Raw genomic sequence first — 24,399 nt, 5'->3', positions numbered from 1 at the left:
CCGCCCCCTTTAAGACAAGGGACTGGGTCTCGGCCCCGCCATCCTTCGCTTTCCCAGGCGGGAACTGTCGCACCCCAAGTCTACCCTCTCCTGGGCGGCTCTCCGGCGACCGCTTCCCGGTTCGGGGATCCCGCCGCCCCTCCAGCGCCACGCTCGCGTTCGGTGAGCGCGCGCCACTGCTTCCCGGGTGGCCGGGCCCCACCCACTACCCTGGTCGCCCCGCCCCGGCCCGGCTCCGCCCCAGGCCGCCGCCGCCTGATTGGCCTCCGCCCTCTCGTCCTCCGGTTCCTCTCCTCCCCTTCGCCCAATGGGCACCACCACCTGGTGCAAAAATTCCCCCGAAGGAACCGAGGGGCTCTGCAAGCACCATCTCCGGCCGGGCTGCGGGGACCGCTGCGGCTGGGCGCGGAGCGGGGAGGGTAGGCGGAGGAGGGAGCGGAGGAGGGAGGAGGAGGAGCAAAAGGTGTTGGAGAGAAAACTTCTAAAAGGAACAGGAAACTTGCCGGGGAGGCGGCGGCGGCTGTGGCGCTCCCGGCGTCCGGGCGGCGCACGTCGCGGGGTGTCCGGAGCTGCAGCGCCGCTCCTGGCGGCTCCCCAGGCGCGGGGCAGGGCTGAGCCTGACTCTTGATCCCTCGGGCCGTGCCCGCCGCCGCCGCTCTGGGCGCTACAGGCGGGCGCTCCGTTCCTCTGCCGCGGCGGCTCCCCGGAGAGGGCGGCGAGGGCGCAGAGAAGAGGAGGGACGTATTCTTCGGAGCATGAAGCAGCATGTCCGATAAAATGTCCAGCTTCCTCTACATAGGGGACATCGTGTCCCTGTACGCGGAGGGCTCGGTCAACGGCTTCATCAACACGCTGGGGTAAGCCGGGGCGCGGGCTGGGGAGCGCTGGCGCTAGGGCCCCTAGGAACCCATCGCAGTCCCTCGTGGCGCCGCCGCGTGCCCCGGCGCCCGCTCCCGCCTCCGCCTGGGGTGGCCGGGAGGCAGGGGAGGCTCTGCGCCCGCGGACAGCGCCGTGCGCTCGGCTCGCTCGCTCGCGGGAAGCTGCCCATAGAGGCGAGAACTTTCTTTGCTACTTCGTAATCTCAAGCTCAGAGACGCATCTGAAAAGGAGGAAGTGATTCAAAAGCCCGGAGACAGGCCCGGTGAAGAAGTCTTCGTTGGCTTCTCCGTGGGTTGTTTTGATTAAAAAAAATTTTTTTTTCCCTGTGAAACAAAATGCCTCCTCTTCCCCATCTTTTCTCGCCACCGCTCTCAAGCCCTTGTCCTTCAGGGCCGGGTTTGTAAGACCAGTCAATAAAAGTCCGTGGCCTTGGATGTGAAACTCGGGCGATGTGGCGAGCGGGAGTGTGGCTTTTGCCTGCGGGAGGAGCTCACCGTTCCACTTCGCTGAAGTGATTTCCTTTTGGCCTTGCCAAACGGGGACTCGCCCCGCCTCGGGGGCAGCCTGGGGGCTCCGACGGCCTCCTGGGTTCTAGAACTCACACCTGATTTCTCCCCTCCCCGGGCTTTGGCCCACTGAAATGCTCAGCCTCTCCTGGGACTCGGCCAAGTGCAGGGCTCTTGAGATTGGAGTTGATTTACGAATGGGGGAAATAGATATATAAACATAACCGTGTGCTAGATGGTTAAAGAGGACTTCCTTGATTACTAGTATTTTCTCTTTGTCCTGATTGTAAATACCAGCTCGCAGTTTAAACGCACACTGACTGCACTGTATTTTGATGCGTACATTTTTTTGTTGTTGTTACCGCCTGGTCTCAGTAGCTAGACTCCCCAGTCTTAGAGATTTCAGGCTGAGAAACTGGTGTTTCCACTTCGGACTCGTCACTTTTTTCTGCTGTTAGGTTTTAGGGCACATGACTTCACATGCAGTGTCCCCGGACGGTGGCTTTGAGCCATGCCGTTAATGGAGTGGTGTCTACCCCACAGGGGACGTGGACGTCACCAGAACTTCCCCAGTTTCTGTTATTTGTGCATCTCCCTCAATGGGTGAAAGAAGGGAGGTAGATTTAACTTAATCCCTTTAAGATCAATGTTAAGTGAAACTGAAGCATGGAAGAAAAGAATAGCTGTGACAGGTGCTTTTGTGCTGGGTTTGTAAATCATAAGCTGCCATTTGTTTCCCAGAGAGTTCTTAGTACAAGGTCAGTGTTTGGGCTTCCCGCAACGTTTTGCAGATGGACTCTGCTTCACCTCACCCTTCCCCTCTGTAGACTCTCTAGGTGTGTTTAACCTGGTGGTTGATCAGGAAGGGCTTGGGGTCAAATCCCGTCTTCTCTGCCTGTGAACCTTATGACCCTGGGCAAGTCACATAATTGCATCTCAGTTTCCTCACTCATGGTTACTGCCTCGTAGGATTGTGCTGAGGAAGAAGTGAGTTAACATAAGGTGCTTAGCACAGTACGTGGCGTATGAGCACTTGTATTAAGGGTTAGCTGTTGTAATTGTCACTACCTAGGTGGCTGTGAGTGACAGTTACAGTCGTGGACAAAATAATAAAAAGGATTAGGAATAGAGTATAAAACCTAGTGAAATAAAAAACCATGTTTTTGTAGTGTCTCATTCAGCAAAGGTATGTGTTTCGGTCACTACATACTTTAGCAGTTGTGGAGTCTGTCCTGCTCATTTTGGAGACAGAGAAACCTAGGGGAAGAGAAATGAAGTGACTTACCTGTGAAGCAGAGGAAGGACATTAATGCCAAAAGCTGGAACTATAACCCTGTCTCCAGACTTTCAGCCAAGTGTGTGTTTCGTTGGTTACACATCATCTTGAGAAAAAGAAGCTTTAATGTAGCGTATGTTTGTATAAAATGTTTATTCATATTCAACATTTCTTGCTGGTGTTTTGGAAGTTGAGTTGCCTTAGAGTGTGTTTGTGCAGTATTATTTTTCCGTTGACAAACTGATTCTTGTTGAGGTTAATATGACAAGACCTCTGTGCAGCTCAATTCTAAGGTGAGGACGGATCGTTGGAAATGCTGCCGCTGGTTAAGCTTGGTGCTCTGATTAGATATCCTTTTTCTTTAACTCATGGAACTATGTTGGCCTGAGAGTTTTAGTAGTTACAAAGCTGGCAGGAGCCTATGTTCATGCCACATGAAATGTTATCTAGGCAAAGTAGCATCACCTACTTTGTTAGCTTAGATGACAACTGGTAGATACTTTAGGATGTGTTTTAGGACCATGAAATCAAAGCAGCATTATAGTTTTTCATTATACTTTTGTAGGCTCATTATACAGCTTTTCTATCAAAGACAGAGTACATACTTCAAGTTGAATTTCTTTGCTCTTCTATAGTTGGAGGTCAGTTGTCCAAGGTCTGTTGCTAATTATGACCTTGTTCATATCATTTATTCTCTTTTCTGTGTCAGCATGTCTTTGTGGAGAGTAAGAGAAGGAGTATATGATGTCCCTGCCCCTGGAATATTATAAAAGTGAATGAAAGAGACAGAAAGGAAAGAGCCCATTTTTTTTAAAGAGTTGCTAGGAAAATCCACATTATGCTTATATTATTGTGGGCCTTAAGTTTCTTCAAAGTTGTGGGAATTGTTAAAGTGAATCAGAGAGCTCCATGGGAGACACTGGCATTGTATCTATTTAGCCAGCATAGTTTGTTCCACTGTAATATTAAAAACTCAACGGAAGAGCTAAAAACGAGGCTGGAAGTTTCTGATTTCTATCTTTGCTGTTTTTCTGTTTGACGCTTTTGGTTGCATGATGGTTTTTCAAATTCACCTTAGGAAATAGTTAGTGAGAATGGAGTTTACAGCATTACAGGTAATTCATACATATTTATTTTTCTGCAGATAAATTTTGTCTGATTTTAGTATCTCGTGTATAAATTTGTTTGGCAGGATGCACGTTGTTATTATTGCTTTTGGGAATTTTTGTAATAAGGTCATGAATTTTTCACCTGAAAAAAATCACAGTTTCACTCTATTAGAGTTTAGTAGGCCCTTTCAGAGGCCCTTCCAACTGGAAATGTAGGAAGCTTTTTGTAGGCTCTGTGACCTAGCTTTTAAGTTTGATATCTCAGTCTGAGGAATTAGACTGCTCTGGTTGCAAAGACTTGCATTTCCCTTTTTTCCCCAGTTATCCTTTAACCAGGATTTACCTGACGTTTCTGAACCCTGAGTTATTGCTAAATGAGGTAGAGTATTGTTCTCCCAGCTTGTATTGGTGCAATAGGGGCCTGGTTTATGTTTTCTAACTTAATTTTTCATCTAAAGATCTATTTAGGAAACACTTATCTTGACTTAAGGAAAACTACTTTAAATCCTGTTGGATGAAGATGGTGAATATATTTTAAATAAACAATTTTTTTTTGTACTGTACATTTTAGGGTTATGGTTTTTATTTTTCTTTTAAAAGAGAAGGGAGGGGGCTTCCCTGGTGGTACAATGGTTGAGAGTCTGCCTGCTGATGCAGGGGACACGGGTTCGTGCCCCGGTCCGGGAGGATCCCACATGCCGCGGAGTGGCTGGGCCCGTGAGCCTTGGCCGCTGAGCCTGCGTGTCTGGAGCCTGTGCTCCGCAAAGGGAGAGACCACAACAGTGAGAGGCCCACATACCGCAAAAAAAAAAAAAAATAATAGAAGGGAGGACTTTTGGGATATGTTGTACAATTTCAGATGCGGTGTTACTTTTGTTTTTTCTTTTTTTCTTTTTAAATTGAAGTATAGTTGATTTACAATGTTACATTAATTTCTGCTATACAGTGAAGTGATTCAGTTATACATATATATACATTCTTTTTTTTAATATTCTTTTCCATTGTGGTTTATCACAGGATACTGAATATAGTTCTCTGCGCTATACAGTAGGACCTTGTTGTTTATCCATTCTATGTATAAAAGGTACATCTGCTCACCCCAACCTCCCACTCCGTTCCTCCCCCAACTCCCTCCCCCTTGGCAACCACCAGTCTGTTCTCTATGTCTGTGAGTCTGTTTCTGTTCATTTCTGTCATATTTTAGATTCCACTTATAAGTGATATCACATGGTATTTGTCTTTCTCTTTCGAATTTACTTAGTATGATAATCTCTAGTTGCATCCATGTTGCTACAAATGGCATTATTTCATTCTTTTTTTATGGCTGAGTAATATTCCATTGTATATATGCACCACATCTTCTTTATCCATTCATCTGTCGACGGACATATAGGTTGTTTCCATGTCTTGGCTATTGTGAAGAATGCTGCTATGAACATAGGGGTGCATGTATCTTTTTGAACTAGAGTTTTGTCTGGCTATATGCCCAGGAGTAGGATTGCTGGATCATATGGTAGTTCTATTTTTTAGTTTTCTGAGGAAGCTCCACACTGTTCTCCATAGCAGCTGCACCAACTTACATTCCCACCAACAGTGTAGGAGGGTTCCCTTTGCTCCATACCCTCTCCAGCATTTGTTATTTGTAGACTTTTTAATGATGGCCATTCTGACTGGTGTGAGGTGCTACCTCATTGTAGTTTTGATTTGTATCAAATGCAGTGTTAATTGTCCCTTCCTCCTTCCTCCATTTCTTTATACTAAGATTTACTTCCCTGGTCATTGACACTTCTGACACTTCATATTTTGGGTATATCAACTTGACCAATGGTCAGGTACCACACAGTGGGAGTGAGCATGGCAGAATTCCCAGGACGGGTGGGACAGTAGAATCAATAGAAAGTATACAGTTGTTTCATTGTCTGTTCTCCATGTGGTTGAGAGGTTAGTGAATGACAAGTGTGCACGTGTGTGTGTGTGTGGTGTTTATGCACGTCTGTATACATATGTTTAAGTGATTGTTGCCTTTGACTTGTGGTTTCTTTTTGGGATCTACTAAGAATCAGCACCCACTAATTAAGGTCTGAGAAAACACTCAGGTGACCACCCATTGGTGCAGTGACTGCCAAGTATCATGATAGTGTTTTACCAGAGTGGGAAAAGATCAGGGCCCTTATTCTTAATTACTGCTTGATTGTGGCCAATTCAATGCGCTTTTTAATTCCTTTGTTTCCATGTTCAACAGTAGACATCAGGTAGGCGGATGGTGGGTCACACAGTGTATAATTCTGACTTAATTGCTTAGATAAGACTTATGTTTTATTTTTACCAATTATAGTCCTTTGAATTTCCCTTCCTGATCTTTTTTCTGCTTAAAGCTTTAATATTTAAATCGTTGCAGATTTGATTTATTATTATTTTTCTTATTTAATTGTGCTATTCTTATTATCATGGTTTGAAAAATCTTTCCCTTAGTAGGACTGTTTGATCAGTAGAGAGTCATAGATGAAGCAAGGAATGGTTATAGCCAACTTTTATATTTGCATAATTTGTAATTTATCTTTAGCCTCTTCTAAACAGAACCCCACCAAGTAACAGCATTATTTTCTGCTATAACTAGGTATATGAACTTAGCTTTGTTTTGGCTAGGGCATATGTTACTGTGATAAAAGTGTCTAAAAATCTATTGGGTATTTGCATGTGTGTTTAGTGGGGAGGAAGAAGACAGTATAATCTTGAATATTGAGTTGTTCTGGAAAGTCTAAGGGTTAGTAGTGTCATGTTATGGAACTTTAAATCAGCTGGAGTACAAAGACAGTTTCTGAAATGGTGAACATAAAGTCTATTTTAAGCTGAAAGGTCCACCATTTCTTAAACTTAAGTCATTCTATAAACAACACTGCAGCTTTTAGACCCGCTCAGTCAGGTAAATAGCCATCCTTCCTTAAGTACCCCTGATCCTTGGCTTTGATAGAAAGAGAATTCAGAAGCAATTGCTTGGCCTCATTCTAGATTTAACAGAGGTTTTTTGCTTAAAAATTTTTTTTTTTTGCGTAGGTAGCACTTTTCACAGTCATGTTTCCCCTTTGGAACTGTTCTTGTATAGATAGCGTGTATATAACTTACAGAATATAGACAGATTACTTTAAAACTTTAAAGTTAAACTCAAACTTTAAAACTTAAATTCCAGGCACAAGGTGTATCTTCATATATAAATACAAAGGAAGTAATAGTGGTCTTCTATGACAAATTTCTAGCATAACAATAGATTGAATTTTACTCCTTTTTTTTTTTTTTGCGGTACGCGGGCCTGTCACTGTTGTGGCCTCTCCCCTTGCCGAGCACAGGCTCCGGACGCGCAGGCTCAGCGGCCATGGCTCACGGGCCCAGCCACTGTGCGGCATGTGGGATCTTCCCGGACCGGGGCACGAACCCGTGTCCCCAGCATCGGCAGGCGGACTCAACCACTGGGCCACCAGGGAAGCCCTTTATTGAATATCTTTGAAATGGATGGATTAGCCCTCTCAAAATTCAAATCAATGATTGGTTAATAATGCTGCTTTATAGTTTATTCTGACACAAACCTATAGAACTCCAACCCTGAATTAAGAATAAATTATCATTTTATTCAGAAAAAAATTTAATCATAAAATTGAAAATGTGTCCGCATCGTGAATCCAGTCTATGGACCTTTCCTGGTGATGTGGTTTATGCTGGAGGATGCTGCGGACTGAATCATTGGTTCACCTGATGCACATTTAACGAGCCCTGACTATGAGTTAGGGATACAGTATGAAGAGATGCCAGATATTGTGCCATTTTAAATTATTATCTCAAAAACTCAAACTTCCTTTGAGAAATCTGTGGTATGACACTTGACTAGGATCTATGGGAAACTAAAGGCATTTGATAGTTTTGCTCTCACAGTTGTAAATGCCACAAGATCAGGCACTGACTCTGACTTTATAATCCTTGTATGCTCAGCACCTCACACAATTCCTGGTAAATGGTAGGTATTTAATAAATATTTGTGAAATCAATGTAGTCATTATTTAGTAATGGAGATAAGATTGGTATTGAATAACTGCAACATAAAGCAATTCTTTTCAAATAAAGATGATTAAAAACCGTATTCATAGGGAAACAGAGGAGGATTCTTCCTCTGGCTGGTATGACCTGAGGAGGACTTCAAGGAGGAGGTGGTATGTAGCTGAACTTTGGAGGATCATTAAGATGGATATTTGTCTCAAATCTATACCCATAATTTGATCATATATTCTTGGTACTTTTTTCTTTTATTAAAAAAATTGGTGAAGTTTTATTGTTCATTTTAATAGCTCCAAAAAAGGAAGGAAACAATTTGATATTATTGAGATATGTAAAGATAGAAGAAATCATCAAAAAACATATTTTATGCTTATTTATCAAATGTGAGAGCTTTAAGTTTGATTCAGACCCTCTGAGTTTATTTGGACGGCCTTCAATCCTTGTCATGTGTGCTGAGTTTACTGAGACCAGAGATAAAGAGGGCAGGATATAAAGCCCAGAAACTTGGCAATTTTGGGGGGGAATTTTACAATGTTTCCAGCTCCTTTGCATATTCTGTTTTCACTCCTTTCCCCTTTATTTTTCCTTAGCCCCAGTGTTTCGTAGTTTTTCTTCATTAATCATGAACTTCAGTAGTCTTCTAGATCCCTGGAAGCTTTGGCATTAAGGACAACTTTCCATCTGTAATAAAATAGTTCTAAATTTTTTTGTCTCATAGTGCCTGTGACTATTCAACACACACACACACACGCGCGCACACACACGCACACACACACACGCGCGCGCACACACACACACACACACTCTCGCTCTCTCTCCCCCACTTGGCATAGAATACCCTTCTGGTATGTGTGCAGTACACCATGCCCTCATTTCCTTTTGGTGTTTAACAAGCGATAGAGGCCATAGATAGAGTCCCATGAATGCCGGGAAAGACTTAGGAAGTAAACAAAGCATAATCTATATTCGCATCTAAATTCTGAATTCAAGTGCACGTTACTGAGGTTCTGTCTGTTAAAGTGTTTGAGTCATTGTTAAAATGTCATCATAAAAATCTCTGTGAAAATTACAAAATGCTGGACTTTTATATGTTAGTTATCCAAAAAATTCCTCGGTGGAGTCTTAGAAAAAACTTTTAGGTTTTTAATTAATTCCTAGATATCTAGCTCTCCAAGACCTTGTGGTAATGACTGATTGTGAAATAGATACCATAATATCTAGCTCTCCAAGACCTTGTGGTAATGACTGATTATGAAATAGCCACTAGGAGCAGACACTACTGCTGTCTGTATATCTCCTGTTTAAAGAGAATTCTGCAAATTGTGTAAGGAATTTATGGATCAGCAGAGCTAAATATAAGAGCTCAAACAAAAACCCAGCAAAAAGAAACTGGATTAAAAAATTCGTGATTAACTTTCTAGCGGCAAATAGAAGTATTATTTGTAAAAATTTCAGAGAATAAAGTGCTCTCCGACTCACATTTAGTTAAATTATTTGAAAGCCTCGTACTGAATTGTCTTGGAACTCTTGAAAAACAATCTATAGGTATCCCTTGCTATCCCAGTTCTTACTGCGTTGTCACAAAAGCTCCAGAGATTTGGAAAGCAAAGAACATTTGCATATCCCTTTGCCCATATGGATAAAGCTTAAGAGTTGAGTATTAGAACTAAGGTTCTGTTGTTTGTAAGGAACAGAAACCATCTTTGGACAGCTTAAGGAAAGAAGGAAATTTATTAGTATAAAGATACTGGAGGAGCTCCAAGAAATTGAATGATGAGCTCAACAACTGAGCATTAAGAAAGGCAGAAACCCAGTGCTGCTGTGGGCATCTCAGTAGCAGAACCTTCTCGCTGGGTCCTGCCATTTACATGACTAGGATACAGCCGTTTCCTCTACTCTGTATCTCTCTTCTTTTTATTATTTTTTTTAAATTTTATTTATTTATTTACTTTTGGCTGTGTTGGGTCTTCGTTTCTGTGCGAGGGCTTTCCTCTAGTGGCGGCAAGCGGGGGCCACTCCTCCTCGCGGTGCGCGGGCCTCTCGCTATCGCAGCCTCTCTTGCTGTGGAGCACAGGCTCTAGAGCACAGGCTCGGTAGCTGTGGCTCACGGGCCTAGCTGCTCCGTGGCATGTGGGATCTTCCCAGACCAGGGCTCGAACCCGTGTCCCCTGCATTGGCAGGTGGATTCTCAACCACTGCACCACCTGAGAAGCCCAGTATCTGTCTTCTTAACATTGAAAATACAGAGTGATAGAATTTGGCCCCTCTTGGATTATTCACTTATGTCCATAAAAGAAAGTCACGAGACCAGATCTGACTACCAGGGAGATCCCTGTGAGCAGGGCTCTGAGTTTTGCCTGCTTCTGGGGCATTGTGGTAGGGCAGAAGGAAAGCACAGAGGACCTGGGCATGAGCTGAGGTGTTACCGCTTAGTAGGTAATTTAATAGTAACTTCTTAGCACCTTTTAAAATAAATTATGGTAATATACATAACATAAACTGTACCATCTTATTCATTTCTAAGTGTAAAATTCAGTGGTGTTAAGTGCACTCACAATATTGGGCAACCATCACCATTACCCATTTTCATCATCCCAAACAAACTCTTTATCCTTTTGACAATAACTCCCCATCGTCTCCCCCACCGTCCGCCGTAATCCCTAGTCTAGTTTCTGTCTCTGAATTTACCTATTCTAGGGGCCTCGTATACGTAGAATCATACAATATTGGTCCTTTTGTGTCTGGCTTATTTTACTAAGCATAATGTTTCCAAGGATCCATCCACATTGTAACATGTATCAGTACTCCATTCCTTTTTATTGCTGAATAATATCCCATTGTAAGGATACAGCACATTGTGTTTCATCACAATTCATCAGTTGATTATCATTTGTGTTGTTTCTATTTTTTGACTATTATGAAAAATGCTGGGATGAATATTTGTGTACAAGGTTCTATGTGGACACATGTTCTTAATTCCTTTGGGTATATACCTAAGCAGGGGAATTGCTGGGTCACATAGTAACGTATTTAACATTTTGCCTCAGCCTTTCCTGTTCTCCTTACCGTGCTTTACCTTTTTTTACATACCATCTTATTACACACAGTATAATTTACTATTTATTGTGTTCATTGTTTATCATCTGTCTACACTGGTAGAATGTAAGCTCTTTGAAGGCAGAGATCTTTTGTTTTGTCACTGAGCATCTCAAGTGCTTGACTCCATAAATATTTACTGAATGAATATTTGTTGAATTAAGATATGCATATTACCAAATCTTTAAGTAGCTGTTAATATCAGTCCCTTTCTGGAAAAAAGTCAATATAATTGTAAAGTCAGTGTAATTGTTCTTATTAAATATTTTGAGAATTCATATGGGTAATTCTTTTAAAATGGATGAAGGTTGCCACTGGATTTATAGTGCCATTAAATCTTGCTATACTAGGTACTTTTATAATCTCTTGGGTCATATCTCTGCACCTACCTAGTCCAACATGTGATAAAACTTACAGCCTGGAAAAAGTAATGTATATAGCCTTATTTAATGATTTGTATGTTATAGGCACATTAAAGTTAATATTTATGAAAGTTTAATTTTGTTTTTAATGTGTGCAAAGAGTTGAATTTGTAAGCATTTTGTGAGACCATTTCTTAATTTCGATCAGCCCTTTCTCTTAGTGGATAATATATAATACATCCAGGGAAATATTTTATACTTTAACAGCTATCAGCAGAAAAGTTTAGTTGGAAATAATTTGCCAATTTGGAATCAGAAAGTAATTGGGGAATTTATAGAACTTTAGAAAAATAGAAGAGGGCATACAACAACTTGTAATTTTTATTTTTGAAATTTAGGAGTAAGTGTCTGGAAAGGGATAGGCATTTAAATACAGGTCGAGGAGAACAAATGAACGGTATTTTTGTTTTTCATTACTTTATATTCTTTCTATTGACTAAGTCTGTTTTAATGTGCTTTGCCTCAGTCTTACTCTAAAAGACATGTTTGGTCATTCTCTTTAAGAACTTGAAATTCTCCGGTGTTGTACTTTTATTCTTGGAATCCTCACTGGTAGCGGTGTACAAATGAGAACTTCTCTGAGAGCATATCTGCATATAGGACAGAGAAATAAAGTGAAAAATATAGATATGTAAAAATTACACAGTAATAATTTAAAAAAGCAAAACAAGGTTGTTCTATTCCCTCTAGTTCTAACATCCACTATGGTGTTTAAAAATATAATATCTTCAGAAAATAATTTTGAGATGAAAGATACAAAATGTTATCAGAGTTCTGCTTCATTTCTATAACATCCAGATTAATCCTTTTGAAGTGTATCATACCAAGTAAAGACAGTGACTTAAAAAATCTCACCCAAATCACCAAACACAGTTACGTTAGGGATCCAAAGTAAGGTCATGATTTAAGGACTAGTTACTTGTGTTTGGCTAAAGTGTTCGGTGTCATTGCTAGTATCAGGGACATAACTACTTAAAACATTTGCATTTCAAGTAGATTTTTGGTTTCAGCCATGTTTTCAAAGAGGGTAATTTCAGTCTTGGTTTGTTAAAATAGGCAGGGAAGGTAAAGGACGGAATTTTGTTGTATTGAGGACTCTACTCGTGGCTAGGAATGGTAAATACTATGACATTTTAAATCAAATCAAGACTCGTTGATGAAAGGGTTAGTTATCTAAAACTTTACTAAATTAATCCATTGCTAGGATTAATAACAAATGATAAAGGGCCTTTATTTACCTTTCTTCCCTATTTACCTGGCAGGACATGATTTAGTAATTGAGTTCCAATTCTAAATCCATGTCAAGAATGAGTCTCCTTTCCTGGTCAGTACAAATGAAGTCATTGTATCTGTCAGGGTGAAACCAAGTACTTATTTCTGAAGTCTTGGCTGCTAAAGAATCTCTCAGAACTGGGTCTTAAAAATTATCAAATTGCAAGTCGAAAAACACTTTGTTAATTACTGGAGAATCTGAATAAAGAATTGTTTAAGTAAACTGACCTGTACAAGTCTTGAGAGGCAGTAATTACTTTGGCAACAAGATATCCATAAATTTATACCATTAACATTTTCTAAAGAGTAGATCAACATTTGTATTGCACATTTTTTTTCAAAATAGAAGTTATAATAAACTTAATATCAACTGAATCATTTAGTTTGAACTGTATTTAATTTAGCAAAAAATGCATATTAATTTTTATTTCTGTATCAGAGATTGCTAGTTATTCCCCCAAATTAATTTTTCCCTCTTCCATACTAATAGAAGTACTTGAGTTTGTGGATGCTCAGAATAAAGACCACGTTCCCTAGCCTCCCTTGTAGCCAGGTGTGGCCTCAGACTATAATTTGTGGTTAGGTTCTTAAAGGAGAGGTTTACTCTCCTCCTTCCTTTCCTCCCTATCCAGTCCCCGTTCAGCTATTTGTAACGTGGCAGGGAAGAAGCCACCTTGAACCATGTGGATGAGGCCAATACTTCAGGAATAATAGAATATCAAGAAATGAACCTGTTCTCTGGACAACCTCAAATCCTGACTCTACTGTATTCGAACAGAAGATGAAACTAGATGGGCAGACAAGGACCAGATCGTGTATTCCCCATTAGGCAGTGTGAGGCCATTGATGGATTGTTAAGTAGAAGAATGAAATAATCAGCTTTTGCTCTAGGAAGATCAGACGGTGGTAAAGAGAAATAGAAGAAAGCTGCAAATGGTAGGCATGGGAGGAATCAGGTGATACATGAAGGCAGCCTGAATCCAGCAGCTGGAGTTGGGAATGAAGAGTAGCTTGTCATCAGAATCATTGAAAGGGCAGTATCTTTGTTTAGTGTTTGCCTTTGGACCCCAAAAGATTTATGAATTAAAATATTCATTGTTGCTTTATTACTTTAAAAAATGGAACATATAGACTTGAAAGAAGTTTCCCCTTCATTTGCTTACAGTTGGTTAGAATGTCATTACGCCCGGTATGACTTCAGGCTTTCCATGGTTCTGGGAAGAGGTACAAGCCTTGTCTTGCACCATATTTCCATCCTCTGGCTCTGTTTCAGGCATAAGGCCTTTTTTTCCCCCTTTTTAGTTGCACAAACATTCTGAGCTCCCTCTTACCATAGGGCCTTTTCACATGTTTGTTTCCTCTTTCCATTGGTTTCCCCTCTTAACCCCCTACGCCTTTCACCTAATTAATGCCTGTTTATCATTCAGATTTCAGCTCTGTGATACTTCTTTTTTATTTTAATTTTTATTGAAGTCGAGTTGATTTACAATGTTGTGGCAATCTCTGCTGCACAGCAAAGTGACTCAGTTATCCACATACATTCTTTTTTTATATTCTTTTCCATTACGGTTTATCACAGGATATTGAATATAGCTCCCTGTGCTATACAGTAGGACCTTGTTGTTTATCCATCCTATATATAATAGTTTACATCTGCTCGTCCCACACTCCCAGTCCTTCCCTCCCCCACCCCCCTCCCCTTGGCAACCACATGTCTGTTCTCTATGTCTGTGAGTCTGTTTCTGTTTTGTAGATAGGTTCATTTTTGCCATATTTTAGATTCCTCTGTGACACTTCTGCAGCGAGCTTTTCCTGATCTCCCTGACTGTGTGAGCTCCCTTTGCTGCGTATATGCTCATACAGCACCGTATTTGTTTCCTTCAGAAAATTTATCCCAGTTGTAGTGTTAATTGTACTTCTATTTATAAGATTTATAAGATTATTGGATTATGTATGTTTCTCCCACTAGACTCTAAACTCTGTAAGGGCAGCAGCTGTGTTGTGTACAGTTATGTCCTCAATATCTTGCACAGTGTCTGTCACATAACAGGTATTCAAGAAATATACTGAACAAATGAATATTTTAGCATGATGGTTAAGAGGATGAGTGTTTGATTCAGACAAACCTGGTTTCAAATTATGGCTTTACTCCTTCTCATGGTATGATCTTTGGAAGTTACTTAATATCGAGAACCTCAATTTCCTTATCTGTAAGGTGGGATTATTGCCTGGCTTGTAGTATTGCCATGATGACTAATGGCAGTTAAAATATGTAAAACACTTAGTAAGCATCAGGCCCTTAGGCACCTAAGTGTTAAATAGGTGGAAACCATTATTATTATTATTATTATTACTACTACTATTATTATTATATCTGAAAAATCAGCAGGAGTCTCTTTGGAGGCTTGGCCAAGTTCATATTGCATTGATTTAAAAGTTCTGCTGTATTATGTTTATAAAAATTTGCTGTAAACCAGTTTTTCAGCTGGTATTTGTTTAGTAGGCTATTCAAAGGCACTCCGCCTTATCTATTGTTTATTTTGTTTTTGGACCTTTTTTTTCCCCTTCCTTACTTTGATAATGCATACTACTAAACTGCAGGCACTTATAATTATCTTTTCTTAGTGGTTTGATGCATGCTATCTTTTTGATGTAATGCAAACACCCGAAGTGTATCAGCATTAGTAATAACCTTAGAATTGCTTGGCATATATATATATATATATATATACCATATCTTCCTTGACTAGAATTTTCAAGTCTTGTTAAATTTTAAAGCCAACATGTTATTTCAGTTGCTAACATTTCTTCCCTACTGGAACATAGTGGTAAAAGGAAACAGTTTTGTTTTATTTATTGAGACAAAGCAAATGTTTGCTTTGGAGCCATTAGAATGGATGTTTTGCACAAGTTTCCTATTGGCCAAGAATTCCTGCTAAACTTCAGTGACTGTTAGAGGGATTAGCAAAAACATGTATCTAACTTGGATAATGAATCAGTTGACAAATAAACAAATTGGTCTAGGACAGTCTTGTCAGATTTTAAACAGTGACTGATCAAAGGATAATGGTTACTTCTCTTTAGAATGCTAATGAATTTTAGACAAAATCCTAGGGATATGAAAGGCATAGAGAGTGTATCTTACTCCTGCCTCTTAGATATACTTAATGAACAAAAATTATCCAGGCTGTAGCCTTCTTTTGGTTATGCCATAAAAGGAGATTGCACTATTTTCTAAATCTTAGTGTGTATATGCACACAAACTATTGAAGAACTCTTAAAAATTAAAGCATTAAAAAGCACTTAAAAAGAACTTCCTTTGCAAACTCTTGTTAGAAAATTTCTCTATGAGAAGCTGTTTCCTTTCAGTTAACATAAATTCCTTATGGTGCAGTTTATGCCAGTTTGTTATTTGTAGTCATATTGGACTAACTACTAATGCATCAGAGAAAAGTGCCACATTCCTTGTTATGACAGTGAATTAGTCAATCTGAAGACCATTTATTAACCAGGATTTTTTTGGTTGCAAGAAACAGAAAACCCAATTAGAACAATTGTCAGCAAAGAAGAGAACTTTCTGGTTGAGGTAGCTGAAAAGTCTATGCATAACATTGTTATAGACTCTCTCTCTTTATCCCCGATTCTGTTTTGTCATCAATATTAGTCCCATCCTCAGGCAGGCCTTCCGACTTTGGTGGCAGCATGGCTGCTAGCAGCTTCAGCCTTAGTGTATCCCATCCTCTTACATCCAGAGCTGAATAGAGAGTGCCTCATTTCCTCAAACTCTAAAAGTGCTGCATTGTTTGTTTGTTCTACTTTTGTGACTAGGCTCATAGTCTCATATTCAGCCAAACACTGTGGCCAGAGGAGGGGATGCTCTGATGACAGAGGTGACGTCATCATGCTCTGAGTGGAAGAAGAAGAGCCCTTCTCCATTCTTCTTTCAGGGCTCAGTTGCCAGAAGGAAGGCAGTGGATGCTGGAAAGGCAAAGACAACACGTGTCCGTTGTAGCCAGATAGGATCACCCCGTGGCCTTCACGAGCCATGTTTCCTATGTCCTTATGTCAGGTTTTAAAATATGAAGCCCTTAATTATTTTTGGTACTTATATAAGGCTATTCTCTTTCCAGTTTACTAGTTTTGGGCTTTATACTAACACTGTTTCAGGCGGAGCCTACTGCCTGATGCAAAGTAGAATTGTCTAAGTACTTTACATGCCGCAGTAAAGCCTTGTTAGTCTGGTCTGGTCTAAACTTTTCTTTTAGCATCAGCTCCTGAAGGAAAGCATTCTGAGGATATCAGGGGTGAGGGTCATGGTGAAGGGTCAGAAAGGGAAGGCAGCATTTTATTGTAATGTTGATGCAAAATAAAAAAGGGAGAGGAGCTTAGGAAACAAACTTTTTCAAAATGTGTACACTATTCATAAATATATGAATAAACCTGCTTCAATAAATGAATCTCATCCATGAAGGTATATGATTTGAGCCTCTTCTCACAGTAAATTTGATTGTGAACGTATTTGCTTTTAGTTTCAATAGCTTTTGTTTAGACACAAGTAGCTTATCCACTTTATGGAATGATTGTGGCACCTTCTGTGTACACAGTGTACAAGAATTAATTATTATGATGGAGATGTGTACAAAGCAGGCTGTAATATAAGCAGGATTTAAAACACAAAATTTAAAATTGAAAAATTATTAATCCCGATATCAAAATTGGAAAATTTTGTAGCTAAAATGCTTTTAATTAAAAATTCCTTCTGTAAAACAAATATTTACTGTGCCAGAGTTAGATCTGAATTATAATTCCTAATTAATATGTTAATATTTGAAATGTATATAATATTTCGATCTTTATATAATATTTAGAAAACACATAGTAAATTTTTCTAACTCTTAAGAGTCAGTGTCTTCAACTTTTTTTTTGGTCATATCTTAAATATTTAAAACTTGGGTCCATCTTGAACTATTGAACAAACTGGTTGGTTATGAAATGACTGTCTAAAACTCATATTTAATTTCAAGGTTGAAGTCAAACCATTGAATAAAAAGATGTTTGATAATGAGTTTTTAAAGGCAATATGGATTTTGGAAAGGGCTGTTTAAGTGCTTAGATTTGAATTCTAGTCTACCCTGAAGAGGTCGAGAACTTGGACAAATCATTTAATCTCTGAATTCAGTTCCCCATCTTTAAATTGGGAGTACTATTAATACTCGTCTTCTGATCCTCAGTGGTCCTTTGGGAGTAGGAAATGATGCTATACTTGTGTGAGTATTTGGAAAGCTCTACTGGTACATGCTGGATATTTAAAAGGTTAGTATTAGAGTTTAAAAATTTAAAAAATTCAGTTTATTGAAACTAAAAAAGTTCACACATTTCTCCCACCTCCTACCCCCCACCTCTTGCAACTATCTGTGAGCCTTTTTTTTTTTTTAAAGAATCCACATATAAGCGACATCATATGGCATTTGTCCTTTTCTGTCTGACTTATGTCACTTAGCATAAGGCCCTTAAGGTCCATTCATGTTGTCACAAATGAAAGATTTCCTTTCTTTTTTATGGCTGAATAATATCCTATTGTATATATTCATTAATATTTTGTTTCGATAATATTCCATTTTATGTGGTATATACCACAGTTTTTCTGTTCATCTATCAATGGACACTTAGGTTATTTCCATATCTTGGCTATGGTAAATAATGCTGCAATGAAATGGGGTTTATATATCTTCTCAAATTAGTGTTTTTGTTTTCTTCAGATATATACCCAGAAGTGGAATTTCTGGATCATGTACAGTAGTTATATTTTTAATTTTTAAGGAACCTCCATAATGTTTTCCATAGTGGTTGCGCCAATTTACATTCCCAACAGCAGTGCATGAGGGTTCCCTTTTCTCTACATCCTTGCCAACACTTGTTATTTCTTTGTCTTTTTGATAATAGCCATTCTAACAGGTGAGAGGTGATATCTTATTGTGGTTTTGATTTGTATTTCCCAGATAATTAGTGATATTGAGCATCTTTTCATGTACCTGTTGGCCATCTGAATGTCTTATTTGGAAATAAGTCTATTTGGGTCTAGTGCTCATTTAAAAATTGGATTTTTTTTTTTTTTTTTTTTTTGCTATTGAGTTGTATGAGTTCTTTGTATACTTTGGATATTAACCCCTACATATATGATTTGCAAATATTTTCTCCTATTCAGTAGGTTGCCTTTCATTTGTTGATAGTTTCCTTTGCTGTGTAGAAGCTTTTTTTTTTCTTTCAAGTTTTATTTAAAACTTCTTATGTAGTTTCCAGCCCAAGTCACAATAGAGCCATGATTTCTTTGGTTTACAGTACATTTCTCCAAAACCTTTCATTAAAATGTACCCACTCTGAAAGTGTGCCATGCATACGCTGCAGTGTTTTGTACCTCTGCCATATTTCAACACATCTTCCTTTATCATTGATATTCCAGTTCAAAATAGTATTGGAAGCCTTGTGTATTCTTTTTATTTTTTTTAAACATCTTTTTTGGAGTAAAATTGCTTTACAATGGTGTGTTAGTTTCTGCTTAGAAGCTTTTTAGTTTGACGTAGTTCTGCTTGTTTATTTTTGCTTTTGTTGCTTTTACTTTTGGTGTCAGATTCAAAAAATCATTGTCAAGAGTGATTTCAAATAGGAGCTTACTGCCTTTGTTTTCTTCTAGGAGTTTTATGGTTCCAGGTCTTACGTTAAGTCTTTAATCCATTTTGAATTAATTTGTGTGTATGGTGTAAGAAAGTGGTCCAGTTTCATTCTTTTGCATGTGACTGTCCAATTTTCACAACACCATTTATTGCAGAGACTATCCTTTCCCCATTGTATATTCTTGGCTCCTTTGTCATAAATTAATTGACCATATATGTGTGGGTTTATTTCTGGCCTCTGTATGCTGTTCTGTTGATCTATGTGTCTGTTTTTTCCCCCCAATACCATACCGTTTTAATTACTATAGCTTTGTAATAGAGTTTGAAGCCAGGGAGTGTGATGCCTCCAGCTTTGTTCTTTCTCAAGTTTGCTTTGGTTATTCAGGGTTTTTTTTTTTTTTTTGTAGTTCCATATAAATTTTCAGATTGTTCTACTTTTGTGAAAAATACCATTGGAATTTTGATAAGGATTACACTGAATCTGTATATTGCTTTGGGTAGTATGGACATTTTAACAATATTATTTTTTCCAATCCATAAGCACAGAATATCTTTCTATTTATTTGTGTCTTCAATTTCTTTCATTAATGTCTTGTAGTTTTCAATATACAGCTCTTTCACCTCCTTTCTTAAATTTATTCTTAGGGTTTAAAAATTGATAAAGTCATAAAGAGGTCACCTAAACCTATTTATTAGCAACAGTTGAATCATATACGTTTTAATATCAGTGGCTTATTTTTCCAGATTTGCTATAACTGTAAAGGCAGGAAAATGTCTCCCCTGTACCAGTGATGCAAATAAAAAGAAAATGTTGAATTAGTTACATAACTCAGTATTTTCTTGATTTATTTTGTGTTTATTGATAAAGAAACATATTTGGAAAAGAGAAATAATTTATACTAGTTATATACATAATTAAATATCTTGGATATTTTGGATAAACCACTGTTTTAGGCAGTGGTTTTAAAACTACAGTCCAAATATCATCTAATTACAATTCAACAGATCCATCATGACATTTGGAGTGACATTAAGGTAGCCTACCTTATTACTTTTTTTTAACCTTGAAACATGAGAGAAGAGATGAGACATAGATTTAAGATTTGTTGATTTTTAAAAAGAAATCTAGTCAAGCTATTTCTTAAAATTGCAGTGTTCAGGGAAGTTTAAAGGGTGAAATACTAAGCATAGTTATGTGTCTGCATCAAGGTATTCATAAATGAAAGGAAATGTAACATTAAGTGAGGGAAAATAAAGCATTTCTTATCACATCCTTACTCTTCCTGTTTTTAAATTACAGGCTCTTTAGAGAAAACTTTAGCTGCTTAGCAATTCTTTAGGCCATGGATGGAATACTTATGAGTCTGGCCTAGTAACAGCCCCTGTACTGCCAAGTTCTTGGAATTTAGATTTTTGACAGTCAGGGAAGAGGCTTTTGATTGGTTTGTGAAAAGAAAGGAGGACTGAACATCCCTGTGGTGCTGTGCTGAAGAGAAGGGAAGAATTAGAAAGGGTGGGTGCCGGGGAAGCAGCAAGTCCCTACGGTACAGCTTTTTTACATTCAGAGAGCATTCAGTGGTTTAGAATATTGAATTCAGCAGGTAACTGAAGAGATGTCATTTCCTAATTTAACACCAAAATATAGGACTCTCCAGGGGAAAAACTATAAGGCTTTTGGGGGACCCTTTACTGTAGGGACTATCCATAGAATTACTTTGAGAGAGGAAACTAAAAAGGGAATGGGGTGATTCTACTGGTAATACTAAATCTTGGTCCAGAGTGAATCACGTGCCTTTTTCATAGACTTTCTTCAGACAGGACGGAAACAAGGGCCAAGTGCGATGGTGAAGGTTTTTTATTCTTTATGATTTAGGGTAATTTCTACTCCTCCCGGCAGCAGTTGTCAGCATCTGCAGGGATGAGTCCTTCCCGTGACAAAGCCCTTAGTGTACAATCCAGAACCAACACACAGTTGCAGAATTGTTTTGTCTCCTAATGGATGTATTTTTTCCATGTAATTTGTTGTACGAATGGTTTGTGACTTAATGTGCAAAGCTAAAAACTTAAAACAAAAAAGCTGAAAGTTGTATTGGTTTGTGGGGGAGATTTTGTTACTAGATCTACGTTTGTTTCTCAGAGGATGTCCAATAAGATAGGGTAACCATGGAGGTTTGTCTTTTTCTTCTTGATCAGAAGTTTGTTTTGAAATCATCAGTTTGGCAATTGAGCCCTAAAGACGGTAGCTCTAAAAGACAGTTTAAAAAATACTTTGAATAAATTGTACTTAATATCTGTTTAAAGCTTGACATTATGAAAGGGAAGGAATGAGAGAGACAGATATAGATAGGGTACTAAGGGGAGCGTGGGTTACCTAAAGACTGTAGTTGGTTTTATTATGGAGCAAAGTGGTTGCTGGCGACATTGTTTTTCTCTTACCTCTCCAGCGGGGAAAGAGAGTTGTACCATCTTGGAGGAAACTGGGAAACCTTACCAAAATGTCAGTTGTTGCTTGTCCCTGGGAGACCTCTTTTGGAGAAGAGTGGAAGTAGCGGGTCCCTCGTGAATATGAATCAGTGAATTATTTGGGCAGGATAAAAAAATTCATTGTGTCCATTTGATTTCTTGGTCTTCAGTTTCATTCCATAGGATGGCAGGAGGTTGAGAAATGAGTTGTTTTGCCTTGAAAAGGAATCTGCTTTTGGTAGCTTAGGTGTAGGAGCAGCCCAAGTGAAAGCCACCAGATCACATTCTTTTTTATTTTTTAAAAAATTTATTTTAGAACTTTATTTATTTTTTTATACAGCAGGTTCTTATTAGTTATCCATTTTATACATATTAGTGTATATATGTCAATCCCAATCTCCCAATTCTTAGGGACAGTTTTGGTGAGAAAATAATTGTAACGAATCAGCTGCTGTTTAAACATCTCTAAAGGCCTCTTTTTGAATAAGAGAAAGCAGTGACCCTGGTTCCTGGTTTTTGTTTTTTTTTTTGTCTTTTTATCAGATAGGAATCTGATCAGTATCAGTTAGAAGAAAACCATTTTGCAGATTAAAGGAGATACCTTTTCTTTTGGGTCCAGGAAATGCAAGTGTGAAACATAGACAGCCTGTCTATAAAAGGAGTTAGAAAGTAGGGCAGAATATTCCCATCCATTCAGATGAAGGGCAGAATGCAGAAGATGATATATCCTTCCTTGAGTTTGTCTTTGGAAAATGATTTTCCTCACACTTAAAATTCTAAAGATGAGGCATAGAACTTCAAGAGAAACTTCTATGATGGTAATTTCCCCTGTGATTTTTGCTTGTTGCAACTTGATTGCTCTTTAGTATGGTATTAATTTACCACATGGAAACTTCCAAATACAAATTATGTTGCTAAGGGAGAAGAAAAAAACCCTGGCTATTAATGATAGCAATATTTGTAAGCGGGGCCCTTTAAAACAATGTGGGCAGAGGGGATGGAATCTTCCTTTTAAAAAGAGATGTGTAATTCCTTTGCTTCCCATCGGTTTTAAAAAAAGTTATTGAGCTATATGTTAGCCATGAACAGCTTCCTAGGAATATGAGACTATGTTATCTTGAGGAGAGGATCTATTTTATCCTCTGTTCCATACAGCTCTTAACTGAGGTGCTAATTTTTGAGATACTCTCCAGCTTATTAGGGGTTGGGGCAACCAGTTATTAGCTGTTAGTTGTGTTTCCACAGAAAAAGGAATTAGCCTCATAATATATTTTCAAGGAGAGTGATATTTCTGTGAAATGCCTGCTGGATAGAGTGTGTCTTCTTTCAACAAAACTAGGCTAAGGTTAAGATATGAGAATTTCCGTAAGAACTTTAAAACACCTTGATCCTAAGGTATGCTTATGTTCAGAGAGTTTTTCTTAATCTTTTGGGGGGTCATCTTCCCCTTTGAGACTAAAAGAAAATTTATGTTGCAACTTCCCATGAATATATACAAACATAAGATTTTACATGTATTGAGGGTGTTCAAAACTCCCTAAAATCCACTCCCACCCAAGCTTGGGAGCACTTGTACTAACATGTAGTAATGGTCCTTACATGAAGACATAAGCTCTGGGTTTGGTCTGTCTTGTACTCTGCTGTTTCCCCAGTGCCTAGGACCATGCCTGGCTCGCAGTCAGCACTCAATGGATATTTGTTGAATGAATGACTCAAGGACAAAATGAACGTATTTTATTTTTGGTTATGTGGCTAGTCTGGATTTTCTGGTTGCTTATACTTCCTTTATCAGTTCTTTACCAGCTGTGTGACCTTCATGGCTACATTTACTTCTTTTGCAAGGAACAGAAACCCAATCTGTTTAAACGAAATAGAGGCTTTTGGGTATGCATTTCCGGGAAGTCCAAGAGGAGGTGCTAGCTTCAGGTACAGCTAGAATCAGGGGTTCAGTGGATGAGACCAGGATTTTGTCTTTTTCTTCACTTTTTTCCTCCTTCTAGGCTGTTTTCTCTGGTAGACTTTTGCCACCCATGGTGGGGAAAAATGATTCCTGGCAGTGTTAGGCATACACTTTCCCTCACAATGCTTGATCCTAGAAGGAGATTAAGACCGCTCCCTTTCCCATTCATTCATTGTTCATATCTGCTTCTGTAAAGGCACTTTGGGCCTGCTGGGGTTGTGTACACTCTCTGGACCAAGTACTGTGTCTGGGGGGATGGGAGAAAGAAGCGCCAGCCTAGGTCTCTTCTTTTTTTTTCTTAAATATATTTTTATTTTTTGCTGTGTTGGGTCTTCGTTTCTGTGCGAGGGCTTTCTCTAGTTGTGGCAAGCAGGGGCCACTCTTCATCACGCGCCTCTCACTATCGCGGCCTCTCTTGTTGCGGAGCACAGGCTCAGTAGTTGTGGCTCACGGGCTTAGTTGCTCCGTGGCATGTGGGACCCTCCCAGACCGGGGCTCGAACCCGTGTCCCCTGCATTAGCAGGCAGATTCTCAACCACTGCGCCACCAGGGAAGCCCCCAGCCTAGGTCTCTTACCCTCCCTTGGGTGGCAAAGGGGTCCTTTTGGTTCTTAAGCTGTCCTAAGAGTTTTAAGTGGGAAATGGAAATTCCTAAAAGGGTAAGTGGCAGAATAAAAAGTAACATATGTCTGAAGCACCTAT

At 39.1% G+C, this 24,399-nt stretch overlaps 1 protein-coding gene across 1 annotated transcript in view; it reads left to right on the top strand.

Annotated features, from left to right (window-relative positions):
• The first annotated feature begins 449 nt into the window (after positions 1 to 449).
• The window catches only part of ITPR2 (inositol 1,4,5-trisphosphate receptor type 2), a 526,257-nt gene continuing 502,307 nt past the window's right edge, over positions 450 to 24,399 (top strand). Inside the window, exon 1 of the mRNA XM_082849662.1 lies at positions 450 to 857. Coding sequence (XP_082705788.1) covers positions 766 to 857 — 92 coding nt within the window. The 5' untranslated portion in view covers positions 450 to 765. The remainder of the gene's footprint in view (positions 858 to 24,399) is intronic.

This window comes from Leucopleurus acutus (genome assembly GCF_964270905.1).
Source record: "Leucopleurus acutus genome assembly, chromosome: 11".
NCBI lineage: Eukaryota > Metazoa > Chordata > Mammalia > Artiodactyla > Delphinidae > Leucopleurus > Leucopleurus acutus.
This window is presented reverse-complemented; position numbering and strand designations above follow the sequence as displayed.